The sequence below is a fragment of the Saccostrea echinata genome, unplaced genomic scaffold (genome assembly GCF_033153115.1).
Source record: "Saccostrea echinata isolate AGI-Se365-2 ecotype Australia unplaced genomic scaffold, CSIRO_AGI_Sech_v1 ptg000029l, whole genome shotgun sequence".
NCBI classification, from domain to species: Eukaryota; Metazoa; Mollusca; class Bivalvia; order Ostreida; family Ostreidae; genus Saccostrea; species Saccostrea echinata.
In genome coordinates, this window is record NW_026889778.1 from 8,660,283 (window position 1) to 8,686,774 (window position 26,492).

General features: G+C 32.9%; 3 protein-coding genes across 3 annotated transcripts; 1 reads left to right on the forward strand and 2 right to left on the reverse strand.

The window, feature by feature from the left end:
* Positions 1-41: 41 nt before the first annotated feature.
* Positions 42-9,911, reverse strand: LOC133195562 (mitochondrial S-adenosylmethionine carrier protein-like). Its single transcript, XM_061331446.1, has 10 exons — positions 9,777-9,911; positions 9,139-9,203; positions 8,771-8,927; positions 7,607-7,716; positions 5,974-6,075; positions 5,723-5,815; positions 4,482-4,551; positions 3,997-4,061; positions 3,207-3,280; positions 42-536 (listed from the first exon to the last, which is right to left on the reverse strand). The coding sequence occupies exons 2-10, from the start codon at positions 9,169-9,171 to the stop codon at positions 419-421; spliced, it is 822 nt and encodes a 273-aa protein (XP_061187430.1). The 5' UTR covers positions 9,172-9,203; positions 9,777-9,911; the 3' UTR covers positions 42-418.
* Positions 9,846-12,554, forward strand: LOC133195567 (uncharacterized). Its single transcript, XM_061331452.1, has 3 exons — positions 9,846-10,032; positions 10,532-10,776; positions 11,070-12,554. Exons 1-3 carry the CDS (start codon positions 9,941-9,943, stop codon positions 11,255-11,257), a joined length of 525 nt encoding a protein of 174 aa, XP_061187436.1. The 5' UTR covers positions 9,846-9,940; the 3' UTR covers positions 11,258-12,554.
* A 5,989-nt stretch (positions 12,555-18,543) lies between these two features.
* Positions 18,544-24,837, reverse strand: LOC133195572 (mitochondrial S-adenosylmethionine carrier protein-like). Its single transcript, XM_061331456.1, has 9 exons — positions 24,771-24,837; positions 24,428-24,584; positions 24,145-24,254; positions 23,345-23,446; positions 22,876-22,968; positions 22,488-22,557; positions 19,904-19,968; positions 19,354-19,427; positions 18,544-18,707 (listed from the first exon to the last, which is right to left on the reverse strand). The coding sequence occupies exons 1-9, from the start codon at positions 24,801-24,803 to the stop codon at positions 18,590-18,592; spliced, it is 822 nt and encodes a 273-aa protein (XP_061187440.1). The 5' UTR covers positions 24,804-24,837; the 3' UTR covers positions 18,544-18,589.
* Positions 24,838-26,492: the final 1,655 nt, after the last annotated feature.

Below are 26,492 nucleotides of genomic sequence, written 5' to 3' on the forward strand. Positions count from 1 at the left end.
CATATTTGGGGATGTGACTGACAAAACAAAAAAATACAAAATGGACTTCAAATTTTCTGTATTTTGAATATGATCATGACAAAACATTTTCCAATTTAAAAATACAGATTTTTTAAACATGCAGTAAAAAACTTAATCATATATGTACATGTATTTGTTTTTATTACTAAAATCTACAGTTTATAGTCCAAGAATGGACCTGTATATATGTTGTTGGCACTGCAAAGAGGCATGTTTTTAATTTACAGTAAATAGGCGTTACACTGTATGTACATACCTTAAGTTTATTCTAGCAAAACTTAACCACTTAAATTTAAGAAAAGTGCATTTTTGCACTTAAAGGCTGAAGCATAGTTACTATATATACCAATCTACTTTTTAAAAATAAAAGTAAATATTCTAAACATGACAATGTTTTTTAACCCGGCTCTATCAGGATGGAGGAAAGAACAAGTTTGGCTTTGTCATACACTCCAAGGAAAATGGCACCACCTAATGTTATCCACAGCATCCTGGGCACCACCCCCGCAAATAACCTGTCAACGGAGAATAGGAAACATAACTTATCTAATAACTGGGCACCACCCCAGAAAATAATGTGTCAAAGGAGAATAGGAAACTTATTTTTAGATTATTTAATCAATCATCTCTGAAAGATCATGAAGGAAATAAAGTGCCCCGCCACAGCATGATACGCCCGTCAAATATTGTTCAATTATCACAAACAGTTTAGAGTGCAAGAAAATCAAGTCAACCTTGATACACGGATTTCCATGATTTTTCCATTCCTTATAATATTTGTTTATACATTTCCTGTGGTGTAGGCATGAATTATAACAAATATTACATTATAGATCCTCAACTGGTTGTGTTAGAGCTTGACAAATGCCCATCTGCAGCCCCCCCCCCCCCCCCCCCCCCACACACACACACACATAGACACACACATCTTTCATATTTGTGAGACATGATGCTCTGAAATTTGTTAGTTGATATTTTCAAAAAATTAAATAAAAATATCATATTAAACAACATGAATTTAGTCTTAACAACTTAATCTATACCAAATTAATTTTAAAATAAAAGACTGGCCATCAAATGAAATATGCTATAAAGTGACCAGCAGTTCTTCTGTTTAATTCCCAAAGGATACAGATAAGAACTGCTTGATCAGAAATGATTGAGACAGCTAGCCTTCCTACACTGAACTCATTAATTAATCTTTAACTGGATGCATGTCCACTCATTACTCCCAAGGGATGAATGGATCTGTGCTATCTGCTTTGTAGTGCAATTAAAATGAATGTTTATGTCATACTGAAATTAAATTTGAAAACAAAGATTTTTTTTTTTCAATTTGTTAGAAAGATTTATAAAAAGAAAAAAAAAATTGTAATCTTGATGCAACATTTTTAATAAGGTTTCTGCTTGACTCTTAGATTTGTAGGGACTATATACCATAATTAAAACTTTTTTTTGAAATACATGATTTTTTTTAGACTCAATGTCAGACTGGTTTTAAGCTGCAATTCATATGGACAACCGGCATGCTAATTCCAATATCACCCCCCCCCCCTCCGAGTATAATTAGTTTTAATTAATTAGTTTAATATAAGATATCAAATTAGTTTATTATACAATATCAAATTAGTTTTAATTCCTTTTCACCAAATTCATTTTAAAAGTTAGGCTAGCCCACAAAAACTATGTAATCCAACATGGCTGATTCCTCTGCCCAATTCCCAAGAGATATAGATAACACCTGCTTGATCAGAGATGCTCTACCAGTTAGCTCCTCACACTAAACTCATAAATTTCTCTCTTATTTGACATGCAATTTTCTGTTATCAAAATTCTCCTTGACCAGTGCTTGATAATTACACCCATGGGAGAGGTGGAGTTTCTCTTGTAACATTATATTTGTTATAGATTGCTGTAAAGTATATAATGAAAAAAATAAGTATTTTCTTGATTTTAACATTTTTTTAATAAGGATACTGTAACACTTATACATTTTTTGGAATTGTGTAATATAATAGTAAAAAGACAGTTTTTTTTTAAATTTCACTTAAATTAAAGGTCACAGTGACCTTGAAATAGGTCGCGACACACCTTCTACCTAAGATGCATTAACTGGCCAAGTTTGATGATTCTAAGTCTAATAGTTTTCTAGTTATGAGACGGACAGGATTTTTCCATATTTGGCCATAGCATCTTAATTAAAGGTCAGAACGACCTACATTTCATGCGCGACACACCTTCTACCCAAGAAGTATCAGCTGACAAAGTTTGATAATCCTAGGCCTAATAGTATTAAAGTTATGAGCCGGACACGAGAAAAGTTAACAGACAGACAGACGGACAAACGGACAGACGGACGGACATGAACGCCATAACATAATACGTCCCGTCTAAAGACGGGCGTATAAAAAATTGAGTTGCTACCTCAAATCAAAATTTCAAATCCATCAACCAACCTGTATGAAGCAAATCCCCCCCCCCCCCCCTTTTTAGTGAGATTATTAAACTTTCTTCTAGAGATTTCCCGATAGGCATGTTAATAAATAAGTGAAAAGGGATGCAAAAAGAATAGATAATTGACTAAATATTTGGTAAAATGTTTCTAACAACATTTTATCTAAAGAATTAATCATAATAATGAAGAATAACTTTTAAACATATAAAAATATTAAAAAAAAGATAGCTATAATTAATGATTTTCATTCTTCTATACCAAAACTTGGGAAAATTTGAACTGCAAATCTTCTAATGTTGTCTACAGAATAGAATATAATCTTTAGGGATCACATAATAAAAGAATATAAGGCCATAGATTTCAAATAACTAATGGGGGTCAGCAGATTTTATACAAGCATTTTAATTTACCTGATCATTCTATTTTGTCAATTAAAGTTAGAATAAATATACTTATATCTCTCTAATGATTACCAAAATATCTTTGTTGTGATAATGCTTTGTGATTATGTTCTTCATAAATTATACAGAAAAAAAAAAACAAAGCATTTTACCTCACAGTTCTTATAGAGGTACATGTACATGTAATAAAGTGTACTTTCAACTCTGAGGCCATTAAGCTGAGATAAGCGCACTTTAAGAAAAGGAATCTATGGTGTAAAAGACTGAGATCAAAAGTGAGCTCATCTAAGTTTTAGAGTCCTGGAGCCAGAACAATACGACAAACCTACCCTCTAACTCCATTTTCTCTATGCACAGCCTTGAGGGCAAAGGTAATACTTCCTGTGGACAATGCAGATCCAGTCTGGGAGAAAGAAAAGGTTTAAATTAAAGTACATGTACTAGAAGTTTTAAACTTCTCACTTGAGTTTTAGAATGACAAACATTCTAAGATGTATAGATTTCTTGTACAAGACATGAAAGTTTCCTGTGAAGGATATGAAGTTTCCTGTGAAGGATATGAAAGTTTCTTGATGTGATAATTTTATTTGTATGAAGATTTCTTCTACATGTATTAAAGATTTCTTATACATGTATATATAAGACATGAAAATTTCTAATATGAGATATTATATACAGTTGAACTTTGGTATCTCGAACACTGATATCTCAAATACCATGGATATGTCAAAGTGATTTTGAGGTCCCAACCCTTATTCTTTAAGTATTTTACCCTGGATATCTCGAATCCTCGGATATTTCAAAGTTTTCTCTCAGTCCCATTGAGTTTGAGATAACGAGGTTTGACTGTACATCCACATTACATGCATGTAATTTCTTATAAAAAGTTGATCCTTGTTAATCCACACCCTTGTTTTCCCCAGCAAATTGTCAGGATTAATGAAGCGTCCAGTTTATCAAAACTTTCCTTTTATAATTTGTAGATAAATATGTCAATTCTGTTCCCCACAAATTTTCTTTAGAAAATGAAGCATCTGGATGAACAAGGCTTGACTGTATGTAGATTTCTTTCATGAGATTGAGATATGAAGGACTTGTTTCATGTACTTGACTATTTACCTCTGCCAACATGATCCTAGTTTTAGCGACATCTAGTGGTGTAGTTATTCCTGCAGCTATACATCCTACAAAATATAATCACAGAATATCATTTGGCTTTTAATTAATATTAAACATTCAAACTTTTTCAAGGTACAATTACCTGTCTTATTTTCAATTTGGAACAAGAATGTTTATCTTTTTGATCAAATGGAAAATATACCCTCTTGAAATTCTACAGTAATATAGCCAACAATAGTACAAAGTTTTATTTAAATCAGACAAAAATGTGAAAAAGCACTTGTAACATTTTGAAAAATTGTTTACACACAAAAGCAATTGGATGACACACACATTACAAATGTATTACCATTTTTGCTCTATGATACTGAGATCACCAATATTGTCAACATAGAATATATATTCCAATGTACACAAAAGTATGGAGCATTTTCACTTTACAATTACGAAGAAATACACTTTTAATCAATGAGTTGATGTCATACCAGCAGTTGCTCCACATATAGAGGACTGCCAGGGATCCACAGGGCTGCCTTGTATGGATGACCAGGTTTTCTGTTGATAAATTCATAACTACACAATTAAATGTCTACAAACTTGTCAGTTGAAAAAGTGGAAACCTTCTAATTAAGGTTAAATGTAAATTAACTTTTTTTAATGCTTTCAGAAATTATCTCTCTGTCAATCAGTTAGAACCCTGCTTCCCCTTTTTTAAGCTTTTAAGAGAGATACTCTCAAAATCTGAATTGATTCTGTTTTGGTTTATACAGCACATTATTCTTCTATATGATTGATACTGAATTTTTCTGTAATAATGGCTATCTTTTAGCAATAAAAATGATATGAATTAAGTGCACTATATGGAGCAAAATTGGAGAAAAATCATGAAAATTTTATAGCGAGCACAGTGAGCTCAACAGACTAACAATATGTAATAATTTCATTTTCTTTGTAACACATCATTTGATTGGATAAAAAAATTAGTTTTATATCATATAACCTGTGTTGCCTATGTCAAAATGACTTACGTCAAAAACATCTCCATCCACTTGATGTTACATTTAAAAAATGTACAATTTGAAGGCATTTTTGATTGAGAAATCATCTTTGTTTCTATGCACTTCATGATGGAAAAATGAATTATACCATATAACCTGGGTTGGAACAGTTTACGCTTTTTTATAAACCGCCCGTGAAGTGTAAACTGTCCCAACCCAGGTTATACCATATAACTTGGGAAGCTATTTAATTCATTCCTTAAAGAACAGACAAAATTCGAATTAAAATCTGTATATTCATCAAGCATATTTATGTGTGAAGCCTTGCCTAAATTCAGTTGCTATCAGCATTTGTTGTGATAATGGCAAATAAACGGTCCAGCAGTTATCATGTATTAAGATTTAGTTTTTGCAGAGAGCTTAAACGAAACAAAAAATAATTGCATCTATTCTACAATGCCTTTCATTGCCAAATTGCAAAAGGCCTATTTAGACTCAGCTATGGAAATGCAACTTACATACAACATCATGTGACATCACAGTCTATACTGTCATGTGGGGTTTGAAGTTTGAAGAGGCAGATGCAAAATTTAAAGTGTAAGCTTTGTAAAGGTTTTCATGGTATACAAATGTGCTTGCCCCAATTGTAGCACCGTAAAACATATTAGAGTAAACTTATTAATTTTTCACAAAGATGAGATAATTCTAAATAAAAATGAGTTGCTTACCTTGAAGTATTCCCAGAGTGGGAACTGTATAAAGGAGAAGGGAATTTCCCTCAGCACCGTACTGACATACCCCCGGTATAAACCTCTCATACCCTGGAAAGGAAAAGAAAACTCATGGGAAAAACATTTAGAATATTTAACTGATTTGTGGGAGAATTAATATTCCTATTGTAAGAAGTGTGGTCTTGTATAAAATCAGAGAGAGATTAAATATCCAACCACCACCAGAATAAGATGAGGGGTTGTTTTACCTCTGATCTGAGTGTCTCCCTCAGAACTGATGAGGAGGAGAACCGTGTCGCCTGAGCTCTTTGTTTAACCACTTCCACAGGAACTCGTATCAAACATGCCGTCTACATAGAATAAAATAATGAGATACTGTATGTGTACTTAAAAAAGCGGGCTTCATATTTTAGCAGCTTTGGCGCAGACAATGATCCTCTAATTCATGAATACTGCTAAGAAATCATGTATAAATAAAATACAATGCAAGGACATGTGTAGCGCTAATTCATGATTACGCGAACAAGTCCATACCAAGCGATTGCGTTAAATTCTGAATATGCCAATTTATGTACACATAGAGTATTATTGCAATAAAAAAAGTCTTTGTAGGTTGTAGACATTGTTCTATGACCATGTGCTGCTGGGTTTCATTTACTGCTACACACTACATCCCCTATATACTCATCATTCTCCAAGCTTGGTACTCATAATTTTCCCATCATACTCCGAGATTTCAGTTGGAATCTCACAACTTCCACTGAATCTAAACACCTTCCCTGTATACAAACAACTTCCCCAGAGTACTAACACTACATGTATCTGAAGGTGCTCACCTCTACCAGTGAAACTACTAATCAATAAGCCACTTGTCCTGGATATTCATCACTTCCTATTTACATGAAATACTCTCTATGGATGCTCAATTCTTTTCTTTAATTACTTCTTATGAGTACTGACCTTTCCTCCTAGATTCTTCCACTTTTTAGCTCACCTGAGCTGAAAGCTCAAGTGAGCTTTTCTGATCACCCCTTGTCCGTCGTCCGTCTGTAAACTTTTCACATTTTCAACTTCTTCTCAAGAACCACTGGGCCAGTTTTAACCAAACTTAGTACAAAGCATCCTTGGGTAAAGGGGAGTTTAAATTTTTAAAACAAAGGGCCAAGTCCCCTTGAAAGGGGAGATAATCAAGAAAAGAGAAAAACTGGGTGGGGTCATTAAAAAATCTTCTTCTCAAGAACCACTGGGCCAGAAAAGCTGAAACTTATGTAGAAGCATTCTGGGATAGGGTAGATTCTAAATTGTTTGAATCATGACCCACAGGGGTAGGGCAGGGCCACAATAGGGAATCCAAGTTTTACATTGAAATATGCAGAAAAAATATTTAAAAATCTTCTTCTCAAGAACCACTGGGCCAGAAAGGCTGAAACTTATGTGGAAGCATCCTGGGGTAGTGTAGATTCTAACTGTTCAAATCATGACCCCACAATAAGTACTACAAGGGGGGATCAGGTGAAAAACAGCAAGGCCAAAGTTACTCAGGTGAGCGTTGTGGCTCATGGGCCTCTTGTTACTTTCTCTGGGTACCCAACACTTCCCCTGGGTACCATATACCCCCTACTCACTCTACACACAATACTTGCCACTTCTCAGGGTACCACATACCCCCTCCCCCTTTACTCCACTTCCCCTGGGTACCACATACTCCCCTACCCCTTCACATCACTTCCCCTGTGTATAACATACCTCCCCTCCCCCTTCACACCTCTTCCCCTGGGTACCACATACCTCCCCTCCCACTTCACACCACTTCCCCTGGGTACCACATACCCCCTCCCCTTCACCCCCCTTCCCCTGGGAAGCCCCCTCCCCATTACCTACCACTTCCCCTGCTGAGGCTGCAGTCATGTGAAGAATAGGTTCCAGATCCTCCCTCAGGTATTTCCTCCCAACAACCTTCACACCTTCATAGGTACAGAAAAAAAGACCAGCTGAAAAAAAAATCAGTTATACATGTAGGTGCAGAAAAACAGACCAGCTGAAAGAAAAAAATTCTCAGTTATAGGAAAGAGTTTGAATCCATGTTTCCACATTATTACACTTACTTGCCAACCTCCAACATGTAAAAATCTGGTCATGACGCATAACGACATTCACGACATATTCACCATGATTATATATATATATATATATAGGGATTTGTGTATTGAGAATTCTTTTATTAAAAAGAGGCTTTAACTTACAATGACAAAAATTCAATATATATATATATATATATATATATATATATATATATATATATATATATATATATATATATATATGTATTAAATTTACATGTTATAAAGAGCATTGAAGGTTTCATTACTCAGTATTGACCTGAATTAAGTGTGCTTTTTTTAAAAAAAAAAAAAAAAAAAAAAACCTTTTCAGAATCTGCTTTGCTGATTTGAAGCACATGTTTGTGCTAAATTTGAAAGTATTCCAGTTTTGGTTTTGAAGTTATTTTTCCACTCCCGAATTAATTTAATTAACAAGTGCAATATGTATTAAATGTACAGTTAGGCCTATACTATCTTCGATCACTATTTTATCTGATGAAAGTTGTTTTCCAAGATTCCTTTATGTACATAAATATCGTTTCTCTTGGTTCAGTTTGTTCCTGCTGGCCCTGATAATGATCTCGGCATTGTTTACACAGATCCAAGTTTGGTTAAAACTGCAACCTAATTTACAAAACAAATCCGGAAATCAGGAGATTTTCGGGTTGTTCAGCAAAAATCGGGTGAAAAGCATGACCCGCCATGTCATAAAAAATAATCAGGTTAAGGGTCAAAAAAAAAAGGTGTAACCAGACGAAATCCGGTGAGTTGGCAACTATGTTATTACATAAGCCAATAAATTGAGTGTTCTAATCTCCAATATCTTTTACAAAAACTCAATTTTTTCAGTCATTTGATTAAATAATATACTTGTAACAAATATGAACATATTAAGTGTTTATTAGTCTAATTTTGAGCTATGTAGTTATAATCAGGGTATTACCAGTGGGGATTGATCCTGCTATGACTGATGACAGACCAGAGTAAATTCCTCGGAATCCTCCCGCCTGAACAAAGCCCACCTCACTCTGTAGGCGTGTCTTCACTGTATCCAATGGAAAAAGAGTGACATCTACAGACATTCCTGCACAACCTCCTGCCTGTAAACAACATTGCATAAACCTTTATACTGGGACTATTACTGACAGATTTATTAACTAAGCATATTTACTTAAGTTACACACGAAATGGAAAAATCATAAATATATTTATTAATTCATCTTCTAGATAATTTTACATTAAATGTGCTTGAAACACTTTTTAAGGTATCAATTATATGATAATGCCTCTTATGAAGTAATAAGAACTTACTAAACCAGTGACCCATGCTTCCATAACATCCATTCTCGTTGCATAAATGAAAGCCTACAGCTACACTATAAAATTAATAAAATACTAAAAATAGAATATAAACAAGATGCTGATGTAAAGTAGCTAAGATACTCCTCTTTGACAAAAGCTTGTAAAGGCACCTCTAAGAAATTATTAAGGACTTTCCCGACACACCTTAAATAGATATATTTACAAGAAAAATATAAATGTTGAATTATATAAATCATTATCAGATTATATTTATTTCTCATTAAGGGCATCAAATGAATTTACCTTTATGACAAATTTTACTGGTTTTTTTATTTGAGAATTGATTTCTATCATCAATGATAAAGCTCTATATCAGTTTTAAATAACAAAGTGCACTGCATTTAACACTTTATTCATGTATTTTTCCCTTCATCATTAATAGAATTTATAGTACAGCAGATACTATACATTTAATAAACAATGCTTAACAGATGTGAAGCACATTTCGCAGTGTTTATACTGATTTGTCAAATCATTTGTATTTTAAAGCAGAATAGTGCCCGCTTAATTCTTAAAATGTTTGACCTGTATTCAGGCCAGATCAAAGATCGGGACCAATATTCTATACCAAAGGAGCATTTCATTACCTGTTACATTCATGACACTGTGCTGAACTCAATCTTCTAGGCGTTTTCAAGAACAGTAGACAGTGACCGTGGCCTCATGGACAGAACCGGTGCAATGTCAATAGAGTTATCTGCCCTTTGTTTACGGACCCCACGTGCTTCCGGTTTCATTTGCGATCAGTGCGATGTCAACATTGGAAGTTGATCTTTCGTCTCTTGATGAGGTTGCTTCGTGGTTTGGACAGAAATTATCAAGGAAAAGACAGCTAGAGGATAGGTTTGCTAGTTGTAATTATTAGATGAAAGAGAAATAAAGATACCACTTTGATTTGAAGGTATAAGAAAAGGGGGGGGGGGGGTAAAATTTATCTGTGAAAATGTTAAATGCTTAAATTTAATATTACTTGTAATCTGTTTATAGGCACACTTACAATTGCAATTTTAAAATATTCGAATTTTTTATGAAAAAAGTAGGATATACCCCAATTAGAAATAAAAATAATTTGAACCAATTTAGGCATTCTAAAATTAAAATCTCCTAATTTGTGCGACTCATCAGCTCATATATTTTGAGTCGACCAATTTCAAATTTTATTGGAAGTTGATGTTCTGTTAACCCCAATTATAGATAACACAAATGCATATGCCAATGACACTTACCTGGAATTGTTCTCTCTTTATGTTGTTATATAATGTTTATTTATATAGAATTTATTAAGCAATGTTTGATAATTAAATAGATATCAGTAAATTTTTAGATTTATTCACTTTTACAGTGATCATGCCAATAAGGGCAACTGTAAAAAGTCAAAACAGATTAACAGCAATGAAAATAAAGAAGTATCAAAGTCAGACAGCTGTTCAATGGATTTCCAGTCACCACAGGTCACCACAACAGTAATACAGAGTACAACACAAAATAAAGATGCTTCATCATTGTCAGCCTTTATACAACAGAAAGTGAACAAGAAACTCACCAAAGCCAGTCACAAGAAAAGGGAGGGGGGATACTTTGTCAAAGGTTCTCAGAAGCAGAAAATGGGGAGGGGGCAACTAAGGCTTGCACCACAGTTAACAAATTTATAATACGCCTGTTCATGTTTTAAAAGTTTTGTGTCCATGATGAAATTTACAAACAAGTTGTACACATTTATGTTTAGCACATTTGAAAATATTTATAATACATTTTTAAATTGATAATTAAAATATATTTATCCCTGAAATTGAAATATGGTTCGAAATGGTACATTGTAACATTATGCTAATTATGTTTTGATAACAATATATGGTATTTCTTATTTTTTAATTCCGCAGGGGTAAAACATGACCGAACAGAAAGGACAGTAAAATATAACAAACAGCCGAGTCCAGATTCCTCAGATGAAGAGGAAACGAAGGACACCATGATTTCAAAACAAGCAAAGGTTTCCCACACATCATCTAAACCTCAGCCAAAAAAGAAGAGGAAAAGGAAACGGAAGAGAAAATTAACAGAGACATGACATAAAGACATATTTTATTTTCTGTAAGAATCTGAAACAATTGAACAATTATATTAAACAAAAGATAGCAAACCTGTGGTAACTGTTAGCTTTTTACATAGACCACAAATTAGGAAAGCATCCTGTTCTAGACTAGTGTAAAAGGAGATGGGTGAGCAAGGTATGCAGAATGTCTGTATCCTCAGATATATAAAAATCATATTCAATTTGAAATTCTTAATTTTGTATTTAGAGTGAAGTTCTCATTATTGAAATTTTTGAAAATATGATAAACAAAACTTTTCTGAGGAAAATTTTCTTGGCAAAAATTATACTGTTATGAAAAAAAATTATATGGTATTTTTGGGATTAAAATCCTAGCAATAAAAATCCTGAGGATCATTTTTTCCCTTTGAAACTAGCACGCTAACCACTACTCTACGCAACTCCTGAATAGTGGCATTTAAATCATGTTTGTGATATGACCCTTGACTAATAATGGACTTCAAGTATTTCCCAGAAAGGTGTGATTGTTGTATCATAAAAGTGTATTTTTACGGTTTAGTGGGTCTTTGCTCCATGTTTCTTGTTAAACAAAAAATGTATATTTTTACCCAAACTTTGCGGATAACTTTTTAAAAAAAAATGGAGCGAAGACCCGCTCATATTGAAAAATTGTGTTATACATTGTATTATGAGAAAATTATCCTTTTTGCCCTCTTAAGTGTGTGTATTCTATTTCATAAGCAAATAATTTCAATCTTTGTGAAATTTTTGCACATTGTAGAGATTTTACATATAGTATATTACTTTAAATAATGTTAGATGAGATATCAAAGAAAATGTTGTTATATTTGAGATTTAATTTCTCACCTTCATGTTTGTCGCACTATATAGGCATTTTGCTTGCCTTGTTAATTCACCCATGTTATCATTTTTCAATTATTTCAATTATACAGGCCATATGGTAATCAAAATGTGACACAAATCTTCAGCCATCTTTTAGAATCTATAAGATATACTAGAAAATTGATTATTTTGAACAGAACTAATGTAAAGATTCACAGAAGAGTTGCTATAAATCATAAATCCTTTCCTGACAAAATCTTTTATTAAGGGATTATTTTTTTGGAGATGGATCTACCTTACATGTATATATACACAGTACATAGTCATTGTATACACATGAGTTGTATCTCTGAAGTATTGATTATCTTTGACAGAGTAGGACTTGTAAAGGTCACCATTAAATTGCCCAATGTTAGCTTGAGTCTGAAGTTCAACTTGTGGAACATATTTTTTAAGTCATTAAATAAAAGCTCTCTAACCTTGACAACTTGTATATTATTGGTAATCAGTTTATCATTTACATATAACCCACAATTTTTATACATGGCATCCACAAGTATCAATTGCAGTAGGTAGAGAGTAAAGGACTTGAAAACTTGTCAGATGTACATAACACACTGCCTGAAAATGTGAGTGATTTCAGTATGTAATTATGTCATCCCTAAGAAAGCTGGATGACGTACTGTTATTGTTTCACTTGATTTTGTCCAGAAGGGTTCTCACAAATGGATTGAACAATCTTAAAGATACAAAGCTGACCTTGACAAATATATTATCTCGTAGTAACAGATTGGGGCCTTTTGCTGAAATGGGATATATTAGCCTGTTTGGGTTATAATATCCCAAATGGGATCTAAATTTACAGTGCAAATTTTTAAAAAATGTTATTTTGGCTATAAATATTGTAAATCCGCATCAACATAAATTAAATGCCTTAACTTTTGGAAAGCAATTAAGTTTCACTATAATGCTACAATATGTGAGATTGATCTCCAAGAAGTTTAAATGCCATTTGGTGTATTTTAACCCAAATGGGCCATTTTATTCCATTTGGGTGATTTGTCCAAACCTGAGTAAGACAATGTATACCATCTAACAAATGTTCTAGTATTGTGCATCCATACATGCATCATACTATGTAAAATTTGTCACCTGATTTAAGATAATTTAGGGATGAACCTGCTCCAAAATCTTTTATCTTAATACATGAATTTATCTGGAGAATATAGATCAGATCTTGGCTCATCCCAGCATCCAGAGCAAATTTGGCATTGCGCTAACCTGTACATGTAAGAATCATTCATGAAAGTTGGTCCAAGTAAGGCTTATGGTTGCTTCGGAATGGACCTGATCCAGAAACTTTATTCTGTTGACTCATTACAAAATTGTAAGTCAGATCATGCATCCAAAGCAAGTCTTGTAGTTTGCATCCCTAGCTGTATCAACCATGTGAGTTACATGTAAGTCGCCATTGGGCTATAACATGTATAAGGCCTGCGTCTAAAACTTTAACCTGCTCCACAATATGTTTCCTTCTCCAAGAGCATAAACCTGGTCATTCTTCTGGAAAATACTGCCTGAAATTTTACTGGCACAATGAAACTTACTATAGATGCATCATACATGCAATTATGATCAAAATAGGGGAAAAAAAACTTTCAAAAATTTAGCCTGGTATGCCGACACTAAAGCATACTAGTAAGCCCCCAAACTTCATTGAACTGAGCTTATAAATAATCCAAGTAACAAGTATAGTTGTTCATGCAATCTTATATTTTTCAAATTCGGCAGCTGCTCTCCATGGAAACAAAAATGTCATTTTTTGAAAGTCTGCAGTTTTTTGAATAGGAATTGCTCACTCTGCTTCTAGCGACAATATTGTCAGTTTTGGATGACAAAATAATTGTCTGCGTAGCAATATCAAAGTTTATGGTTAAATTTTCCTATGTACAAAAGCAAATTAGATATTACACTTAATGAAAATTACATAAATATCATATTAGATTCGGAATTTTTTTGACACAGGTACTGTACTTGTCAAATATGAACACCATATCATCTCTCATTCAAAAGAAATCACTAATGTTAAAAGTTTTGAAAATTAGGTCAAACTTCAAAGTCAGGGTCATGGGGTTAAAAATCATAAAATATTTGGAAACAAGTCAAATATGGAAGCCTTATCTTTTCCCATTCAAAAGTTATAACCTATTAAAGTTTTTGAAAAGTAAGTCTAACTTGAAGGTCAAGGTCACGGGGTTTAAAATCATAGTATATTTTGAAAGGCCTGGTCACAGGTAATGTATATATGAGATATGAAAGCCCTATCTTTTCTCATTCAAAAGTTATGATCAAGGTTAAAGTTTGAATTTTTTTTTTGAAAAGTAGATCAAACCTCAAAGTCAAGGTCACTGGGTCAAAAATCATAGTACATTTGGAAAGTACCTTTACAGTTACACAAAAGACCTATATAATTATCATGTAAAAATTAAATTGAATACTCTTAAATTTCAAATACATTTGTCTTACTATCCTGGATATCTTCGTTCGCATCTTATCTAGCTTTGAAAATACATAGCATTTTTGTTGCGAACACTACAAGTTACCATAAGTATAATCTTTAGTCATTTTTGATAAAAATAATTGTTGATAAATGTTCATTTCTAGGCTGAATTATATAACGAAGAATCAACTCTTGTATAATGTAGAATGTGGTTTATTGAGATGAAAATAACCAAATAACAAGGACCATTAGTTACTAGTATTTCTTCATGTATTTAAAAATGTCTATGGTTTCACAGATGTCAAACAAATAAACAAATTAAAACAAATAGTTTTATAGATATATTTCATATTCATATCCTCCATGTTATATGTGATATTTAATGCATAAGAGCTCATTACTTCTTCAACCATGAAATCACATCAAACGTATTTTTTTCCCTCAAACTTCGAAACATTGACCCCACAAAAAAAATATTTTTTTTATAGTAATCATTGCAAAGAAAAAAGTTTCAGAAGTAATAGGAGAAAAAATTAATATATTTTTTTTAAAAAGTTGAAATAATTAAATTATTAATTATATTACAGTTCTTTGAGAAATACTAGTATATATTATTATATTACATTGTAAACAGAGGTTGAGTGACCGGAAATTACAATCTGATTAAAATCAGATCCTTTGATCCGCTCACGTAGATCGCTACTTGTGTAGTGATCTATGTGAGCGGATCAAAGGATCTGATTTTAATCAAATTGCGGAAGTTAGAACATTACTAAATATATGACCAGCATCCAATCATTCTTAATTTCGTCATGTCACGATATAAAATTATCATGAACTCTGATGTCTATAGTGTTCCGATAGGGCCATTTGTAAAAGTGTAACAGCACGTAAGTAACAACGCGCTAGGGCGTTGTTCACAACCCCATGCATGGCGCGTTGTCATTTAGCGCTAGCGCGCTATCACTTGCAAAAGGTCAACAATACTTCAGTAACAACGTGCCGGTGCTAAGTGACAACGCGCTTGTGCCCTCCCCCTAATAGTCAACTCTAGAACTTGTGGGACTTTTTTCACAGATCTTTTTCAATTGCACTTAAATTATTTATCATGCATGCCATAAGAAAAATCGGGACCCCCTCCAATAATCGTTCCATTCATAAAATACTCCACTATTCATAATAAGGTATATGCCCCTCCTGGTCTTTTAGGGTAAAAAAAAAACCAGTATTTATTTAATTTCAACCTAAAGTGTCGGTTCACATTGTCTCTACATATATTTCTGTCTTTGATCATGCTATCACATTGAATCTGCACCTCATAAATCCCACAAGTATTCCTTAAACACAATAACAGTCAGTGCTTTGAAAAAAAGCAACGAAAATGCATAGAGAATAAAGAACACCCGAGAGAAATCATTACGTCAGGTAAAAAATCTCTCGGATTTTATCGTAATACGTAATACATTCTTTGTGTACTTCCTTTGCTTTTACTTATTAAATTTTAAAACGCAATGATTGTAATCGTGTTAGAGGAGTATTTGTGGGATTCTTATGCGTTTCAAAACCTATTTAACCGCATGATAAAAGACAAAAATACATGTAGAGTCAAACTGAGCCGACATTCCAGGTTGAAGTCAAATAAATACGTTTTTTAACCCAGAAACCAGCAGGGATCACAGTAACAATGTAAACAAGCAGGAGTGGCACACCTCTCTCTCTTATAATGTATAGTGGGTAATTTTTTTTGTATCGAAACATTATTTGGTTTTTTTTTCCTTATTTATCCTGTGGTATACATGATAAATAAGTGTAATTTAAATGATTTGTGAAAAAGTCCAACAAATTCTAGGTTTGAACGTTTGGGGAGGGTTGGGGGACTTTTCCTTGACTTTAAATGTACACATGTAACGTTTTAAAATCGTAGAGAGATGACCCAGAGATAGTAATTTATAGAAAAACCTGGGTATAAATGTAAAATTTTGTACCAAATGAATTTTCTAGCCATATTTCAAAGCATTTAGCAAATCAAGACTGTCACACTACATATGTATATCTGGAAAATATTTTCCATTTCTATTTCACAGGAACCCGATACATCAAATGTATGCTAAAATATGATACAGATCAATAAAAATTTCGCTTCTAAAGTGCGCCCGATTCCTGCCGAATGCCAATCAAAAGCACCTTCGTTCTTTTAACACAACTTTTACCTTGGTTATAACTTTTGAATGAGAAGAAGTAGGATTTCCATATTTCATATGTACATTATCTGTGACAAGACGTTTCAAAACATACTGCGATTTTTTACCCCGTGACATTAAAGTTTGATCTACTTTTTAAATATTTTAATATTGGTTATAACTTTTTAATGACAGAAGATAGAACATTCATATTTCACATATGCATTAACCGGGACAATACTTTTTGGAACATTCTATTAATAATTTTTTACCCCTTGACCTTAAAGTTGGATCCTTAACGTTGTTGATATCTTTTTGAATGAGAGAGGATAGGGTGTTAATATTTGATAGTTGCATTACCTGTGACAAAACGTTTCCAAATTTGTTATGCTATTTGACCCCGTGACCTTAACCTCCATGTTAAATCTTATTTTCAAAAACATTAACATTTGTGATAACTTTTGAATGAGAGAAGAGAGGACATACATATTTGACATGTGCATTTACTGTGACAAGACATTTCAAAATGTACTTTGATTTTAAACCCATGACCTTGACTTTGAAGTTTGATCTAATTATCTAAAATTTAAACATTTTAATGAGAGAAGATAGGGCATATGACAGGCATGTGCTTTACTTGGTTGCGAATATACTCTTGTTTTTGACCTCATGGTTTAACTTAAATGTTTAACCTACAGACTTTTTTTCATTTTTTTATACTGGCAATAACTTTTGAATAAGAGAAGATAGGGCTGTCACAATTTACATATACATTTCCTATGACAACATCTTTTAGAAAGGTATTTCATTTTTGACTTCATGACCTTGACCTAGAAGTTTGAAGGACACACAAATAAGACAGTTGCAAAATTCCATAAACTATAGCATCCCAACCACTAAGACACTGAAAGCAGTTTCTTATTTTATCTTTATTATTTATTTATTTACTTATCTATTTTAATTGATTAATTAATTTATTTATTTATTTACTTTTTGGAAATAGATAAAAAAATATTTATAGATGTTAAGCAAAATATTTTCAGCATTTGAAGTACATAGCCTATCAAGTTAGAGACAACAGATGCATGTGATAAACGGAAGCCGTCGCTATAACAACGAGTCTGATGTTGCTCACATAGATGAGGCCACAGGCTTTATACCAATCACTTTTGAAAATCCACTCTATGCTACAGTCCAGCCAGAGGAACCAATCAGAGTGTCTACCAGATATGATTTTGATGACAGTTGAGTCATACAGAGAGAGAGAGGGGGGGGGGGCACGATGTATGAAGGAGAGAGAGGGGAGTATAAACTCTGTAATTGTGGATATAGAGAAGGAGAGAATGATTTTAAAATTTCATCACTAAGGAAATACTTTTCATTAGTTGTCTTTTTGAAATAAAATATTTGGTCTATAAAAGAAGGTTTCGAAGTCTCGTTTCCATATTTAAGAATGGTGACTGACAAAACAAATACAAACAAATTAGACTTCTCTTTCTTTTTTTTACATTATGAATATGAACATAACAAAATATTATCCAATTTAAAAATATAGAATTTTTAAATGTGCAGTTAAAATCTTTATCATTTTTTTTTCACTAAAAGCCTACAGTTTATAGTCCCAAAAATGGACTTTTCTATATTGTAGGTACTGTTTTTACTTTAGAGTATCAGAGAATGTACATGCATTAAGCTAATTTTAGCAAAACTTAACCACCTCAATTTAAGAAAAGTGCATTTTTGCACTTGAAGGCTTCAATGTAGATATTAAACACTTATTAAAATTTTAAAATAAGAGTTAATGTTCTAAATTTGAACTTTTTTTTAACCCGGCTCTATCAGGATTGAGGAAATTACAAGTTTCGATTTGTCATACACTCCAAGGAAAACGGCACCACCTAATGTTATCCACAGCATCCTGGGTACCACCCCAGCAAATAACCTGACAAAGGAGAATAGGAGAATTAAGCTCCACCCCCAGCAAATAACTTTGTCAAATAGAAATAGAAAAAGAAAACTTATATATCTTATCTACATGTAATAAATGAGCATCACCCCAGCAAATAACTTTGTCAAATAGGAACAGAAAAAGAAAACGTATATATAACTTATCTAATAACTGAGCACCACCCCAGTAAATAACTTTGTCAGTGAGGAACAGAAAAGTTTCAGATTATTTAATTAAACAATCATCTCTGACAAAGCATGAAGAGAGATATCCTACCCACTAATTCGAAAAAAAACTAATATCTGTCTAATGACTACTAAAATTTCTTTGCTGAACGTGATAATGCTATGTGATTATGTTCTTAATACATCATTCAGAAAATAAAAACATATGACTTCACTATGATTATAGAAGTATAGTGAAACTTCTCTGAACTGGTTATCAGCTGTACCAGACCAAACGGCCAGATAAGAGGGGTTGCTGGTTTTCTTAGATTCCAAAAGAACTGAGATTGCCTTCATGGACTTTTTATATCGACCGATTTTGAAGGGGTACTGGTTTTCTCAAAGTTTAAGGTGCCAATTTTTTGAGAAGTTTCACCGTAATAACGTGAACCTCTGAAAAATACCCCAAAACCTACCCTCTAACTCCACTTTCTCTATGCACAGTTTTGAGGACAAAGGTAATACTTCCTGTGGACAATGCAGATCCAGTCTGGCAGAAAGAAAAGGTTTAAATTAATATATAAAATTGTAAACTTCTCAATTGCTTTTAGGGCAAACTTTCTGAAATGAGAGGTCAAGATTTCTTCTACAAAATATGAAAGTTTCCTGTGGAGGATTAAGTTTCTTGATGTATGAAGATTTTCTTTATTAGATAATGTTTTCTATATGAGATATGAAAATATTTTCATTTGAGATACATGCACAGTCGTATAAAGAGTCGTTCCTTGTTAATCCAGACCCTTGTGTTTCCCAACAAATTGTCCGAATTAATGAAGGGTCCAGTTTATCAAATCTTTCCTTTTATATGATAGCTAAAAATGTGACTGTTACCCACAAATTTCTTTTAGAAAATGAAGCATCTGGATGAACAAGGCTTGACTCTATGTAGATTTCATTTAAGAGATGAAGGACTTGTTAGCATTAAAACCATCAAATAATGTCAAGTTCATGTATATCACTATTTACCTCTGCCAACATGATCCTAGTTTTAGCGACATCTAGTGGTGTAGTTATTCCTGCTGCTATACATCCTACAAAACATAAATATACGAGGGGTTATCAAAAAGTTCGTGGACTGAGTCGACAAAATTAGTACTATGTAGTCTGTGCTTTCAAAATTTATAAGGAACATAAAACAACAAAATATAAAGAAATTTAGAAAATTTTAGCTTGATACGTTCATTATTTGCCAAATTATTATAAAATGAAAACGACATTATATGATCACCCGGCGCTGTCTCCGTTTAGTTTCATGACGTCCGACAACGTCGTTGTTATTCAATGTCCGATTTTTCTACCTCATAAACTTACCTTGATGAGATTCCCTGGAGTTGAGTAAGGACTTAAACCCGTCCTGTTTATATGACTTTACAATGTCATGAACAGCTGCTTTCATAGCATATAATATTGCAAATGAATTTATACATAAGGAGAGATCCTCGCTTGATTTTATGCCAGCATATTTTGCCTTTTGAAGTTCATAATTTATCACACATGATCAACTTCATTTTTTGACGTGATTGACTTTTCACACATTGACTACAAATCGACATTAACTGTGCATCCCTTTTCTTGCTGAATCCATTTTGGCATTAAAAAAACAAGTACTCTATATGCATTTTATTTCTCTGTAGCCAGTTTAAAGATTTCATAGGCCTATACCAGTTTTTTTAGGGACAAAACTTTGTAGAATGTTGGAAAAAGAAACCCCTCTCCCTTTTTGACGTCATGTTCAAGCCCTTAATTGTTTGGACACTCCAAACAAATTTTACGATAAAATTTCATAGAACTTACAGAATGAGGTAAAAATTGCATATTTTACGGAACAGTAGTGTCCCATCACACACCTGAATAAACGGGATTTTTGGATGTCAAATGTTCATAACAAAATAGTTTTTCTCGGTAATACTTAGGTCGAAAAAACGTCATATTCGAGGTTGCGCCGCCTGGACATACCATTGCTTACAAAAACATTACTAATTTATTAAAAAATAAAATTTATGATTTATGGTTTATTCTTTAGATAGAAAAGATGATGCTAACTAAATATTTTAAAATTCATTAATGTACCTAAAGCGGTTTTAATTTTATGGCGCTAGTCCACGAACTTTTTGATACCCCCTCGTATATTATTATAACTATAACTTGATCCACAATTAAAGCCTTTCACACCGAGTTGACAGGCATGGATCATTAGATCAGACGGATCCGCGCCTGTCAATTCATGGTGATACAGCTCTTTGGATCAAGTTACTGTTATATTGATAAATTTATCATATACCCCTCTACAATTAGAAAATATAAAAGAAAACTTTTGGGAACAATTATACAACCTTTATCCTTTAAACAGAACATTTTCAAGGAACCTTTTGATACGAGAGAAAAAAAATCACGCATACTGTGTAAAAGAGGGGTGATATGGATTCAGAAAACTAAAATGTGGTGATCCGTACTGTCGGATCACAACGTCATGTGTTTGCTTGAAATCAACTTTAGAATAGAGTGATACACAGTCGGGTATATAATAATTACAGAATGGCATTAGGTTAATTATTGATATTAAACATTAATACCTTAAAGTGTTACATTAACCCTGACTGATTTTCAGTCTGGAACAAAAATACTATCTTTCATTTGATCAAATGGAAAATATACTTTCTTTGAATTCTTATATTGTCAACAATTGTACGAAGTTTTGTTCAAATCAGACAAAAATGGAAAATGTGATAAAAATTTGAAGAAAAAAAAATGTTTTGGCACAAAAATAGATGGTTGACATAAAAAAAAACAGATTTAAAATTACATGCATGACCCTTTCTGGTCAGTCCTATCATACTGATATTTAATACCCATATTTCCAACATAGAATACATAATCCAACAAGGTCACATCTTCCTAAGACAAGAGTTCCTGATCCACTCTGCTCCACATAAATGCTTGACCGAATAGACAGAATTTGACGGGGTTATAAATGTGCTAATTGACCTCATAAAAGTTAGCATGAGCCAATCAAAAACATTTTTTTATTTAATCTGAAATAAATAGTTAACAGAAAATAAAGCCAGTTTTAGTACCAGTGAAAACGACTTTACCATTAAATAACACAGTTAAATGCTTGTCTCATTTAAGTTAAAGCTATGTTGATTTTATTACGGACTTCCAATTTTGTTTCGCATTCTTTGTTTAATTTGCCTACTCTAACTGGTCGATAGCAGAGGTCAGTAAAGTTCAGAATTTGTAATCTCACCGGATGGTTCGATAGGAAACCCTGAAAAACTCAATCTATTCCTTCAAGGGTTTATGTGGAGTGTAGTGGATCAGAAACCCTTGACTTTGGAAGATGCGAAAAGCTGGGCATCCCCTAAAAAATACTAGATTCTGATAAAAATTATTGCACGTGTAACTTCCGTTACACACTCATTCATTCACCAACAAGCATGTGACTAAATCCCCTCAAACTTTGTTGCGAGAGGATAACAAAATTATGGAGCATTTTTACTTAACAATTACAAAGAAATGCACTTGTATAATCAATGAGTTGATGTCATACCAGCGGTTGCTCCACATATAGAGGATTGCCAGGGATCTAGAGGGCTGCCTTGTATGGATGACCAGGTTTTCTGTTGATAAATTCATAATTACACAATTAAATGTCCACAAACTTGTCAGTTGAAAAAGTGGAAACTTCTTATTCTCAAAATTGATAAATTAATAAGTATTCTTTATAAGATTTTCATGATTTGTCTCCAACTTTTGCTCTTTATAGTGTACTTAATTCAACTGATCATTTTCTGTTCAAGGATAGCCATTATTACAGAAAAATCCAGTATCAGACTCTGATATATTTAGAGGGGCGTTCTGCTTTATAAACCAAACTAAATCACTTCTGATCAGAGATGAGACAATTTTAAGTGGGCAAATAAAACTGAGGTGCTTACCTTTAAGTATTCCCAGAGTGGGTACTGTACGAAGGAGAAGGGGATGTCCCTCAGCACTGTACTGACATATCCCCGGTATAAACCTCTCATACCCTTAACAAAAAGAAATTACTGTTAAATCACTTATTTAAGTGGGGCCATATCTTCATGGTTTGTTGAAAATACTGATTTAAAGGGATTGAACTTCATGGTTGGTAGACATACATGACTTTGTATGTTGTCATTGTACGTTTCATGGAAGACGTAAATTCGTTGGTCTCTTCATAACATGAAAACAACAAAAAATAAACTCCAACAAAATCTGAGAATTCACAGTATGTAAAAACTGAATTGGTGAATTTACTAAGGAAACATCTAGAAAATTTAACATCAGATTTAGAATTTGGAAGTATTAATATTTCTATCATACAAAGTGTGATCTTTAAAGAAAACAGGAATTTAATATCAAATCATCATGGGTAATGTTTACCTCCATTGTGAGTGTCTTCCTCAGGACTTCTGAGGATGAGAACCGTGTCGTCTGAGCTCTTTGTTTGATTACTTCTACAGGAACTCGCAACAAACATGCCATCTATACAGAATGCATGTAAAATTACGAGATATTATCAGAATTAAAACAAATTCTATGGTAAATTTTTCAGAAAATGTTTTGATATTGTAAAATTTGTACAAGAAAAGAATGTTAATCAATAGCTATGCTGTGATGCTAAAAATTCCCAAACAAAAATAAAAATCCACTCATTATGTTCCTAAACAGTACTAGAGATCCATATAGGTTACTGTAATTAAATGTAACATTGTTTTATGACCATATGCATGTGCTTATGGGTACTCATTTACCCCTATAAACTACATCCCCTACATACCAGTTTCCAAGCTTGGTACTTCCTTCATACTCAAGTTTTCTATTGGAATCTAACAACTTCCAATGAATACTAAACACCTTACCTGTACACACACAACGTCATTTGAGTACTATCACTGTCCGTGAAACTACTAACCCCTTTTTCTGGATATTCAGTACTTCCTATATACTACTTTGTAATGATACTCACTTCTTTTCTTGACTATAATTATATTTCTTGTAAGTACTGACCTTTTCACCTTGATTCTCTTCCACTTTTCACTTTCTTTGGGTACCAAACACTTCTCATGGGTACCACATACCCCGCTCTACCCCAATACTCACAACTTCTCAGGGTACCACATAACTCCTTTCCCCCTCTCCCTTCTCACCACTTCCACTGGGTAATCTCCCCCATTACCCACCATTTCCCCTGAAGAGGCAGCAGTCATGTGAAGAACAGGTTCCAGATCTTCCCTTAGGAATTCCCTCCCAACAACCTTCACACCTTCATAAGTAAAGAAAAACAGACCAGCTGAAAGAGAAAATTCTCAGTTAGAGGAAAGAGCTTATAGCCATGCTTCCACCTTTTAATTATTATATAAGCTAATAAATTATGGGCTCTAAATGCATCCCATATCTTTGATAACAACATACATATAAAGTGTTTGCTAATTTTGAGATGTGTAGTTGTTATCAGGGTATTACCAGTGGGGAATGATCCTGCTATGACTGATGACAGACCAGAGTAAATTCCTCGGAATCCTCCCGACTGAACAAAGCCCACCTCACTCTGTAGGCGTGTCTTCACCGTATCCAATGGAAACAGAGCGACATCTACAGACATTCCCGCACAACCCCCGGCCTGTAAACAATATTGCATAAACCTTATACTATGACTATTACAGACAAATTTAAGAACTAAGCATACTTACTTAAATAAAACGCAAAATAGAGAAATCATCAAAATATTTATCTGGATAATTACACAACTTGAAAACTGAGTAAGGTATAATTTATAAGATAATGCCTATACGTAATTAGAACTTACCAGACCAGTGACCCATGCCTCCATTACATCCATTCTCGTTGCATAAATGAAGGCCTATAGCTTCCCTAGAAAATTTAAAAATAGAATATAATAAAGATGCTGATGTAAAGTAGCTGTAAATGAAGATAATCCTCTTTGACAAAAGCTTGGAAAGCCCAGCTTAGAAATAATTAAGGGCTTGAGACACCTTAAATAGATAAGTTTTAATGTTGAATTATATTTAAATCATTATCAGGATTACATTTATTTCTCATTAAGTGCAACAACTGAATTTACCATTTATAAAAATTGACTTTTTTGCCTCTTATTTGAGTATTGAGCTCTATCATCAATGATTAGCATGTACCATAAAATAACACGCAATGGATTTAACACTTTTTAGTGTGAAGGTATGGCTTTTCCCATCATCTTTAATAGAATTTATAATTTCCAGTTGGATTATAGCAGTTGCTATACATTTAACAAAAAACGGAAAACAGATGTGAAGAACATTTCGCAGTCTTTAGTTTATCATTCATAAATGAAATAGAACAGGTAAGTTGCAGGCTTGGGGTTAATTACATTGTAAAGTTACCATTACTTCAAGAATTTGGGCATTAATTTACTATTACATGTACAATATCTTTAATTTCTTAAAGTAATGCATTATATTACCATTACTTTTAAAGCAAAGTAATGCATTACATTACATGTGTACCATTACTTTAGCAAAGTAATGCATTACATTACACGTGTACCATTACTTTAGCAAAGTAATGCATTACATTACATGTGTACCATTACTTTAGCAAAGTAATGCATTACCATTACCGTTACTTTTTTGAGGTTTTCAAAAATAAAACTACAAAACTTTGCAACTTTTTTATAAACATGGAACCCAATACTTCAAAACTAAACATATGATGAATGATAATTCAAATTTAATTTCAAGTACATGTATTTATTACACTGTATAAAATAATTTACATATTTTTTTATTATTCATAGGAAGTTCAAACTATTCGATTGCCAATAAGATAAAAACATGTACATATGCATTTTTTGTGTAACTATTGATGTCATAAAGCAGTTTAAATTTTGGGACAATTTACTCTTTCCCCAAAGCTAAAAATAAACTTAAAAATTAAGACATAGAAAAGTTATTTGGATCGAGTACCTTAAAATTATAACAAAAAAAAAATGCATGCATTGACAAACTTGTAAAAAGGGCTGGGCAGTACGTACATTTTGCTCTTCTAAAAGTAGAATATCTTCTATTCCTTTTGGTGCAATGGTTTTGACAAGGTCATGCAGCTCAAAAAATGTTTTATAAACACAGTCAGAAGAAATTAAAGGGGCTGACTTTTGGAGTACTTCTCAAAACAATACATTGTTTTAATCAATTGTTACATAACCATAGAGGCATTGTGTGTTTTGATGACACTCTATTCAAAAGGTGGCAATTGTCAGTTTACAGTTTACATTAATTACTGTGCCTCATACCGGATTTAATTTCCAAAGGGTATTTTTTAAAAAGAATTCTTTGAAATATTCTTTGAAAATAAATCTGATCTAAAATAAGTATGAAAATTTAAATGTGCAGTAATTGAACTTTCAACAGAATAAAGATATATTTGATTAGATACAGCGAGTTTATTTAAATAGCTTAACATTTTTCATTCATTTCTATTATTAAAAAAATAATCAAAAGAATAATTTCCATGTCCATTTTCATTTTTTTAA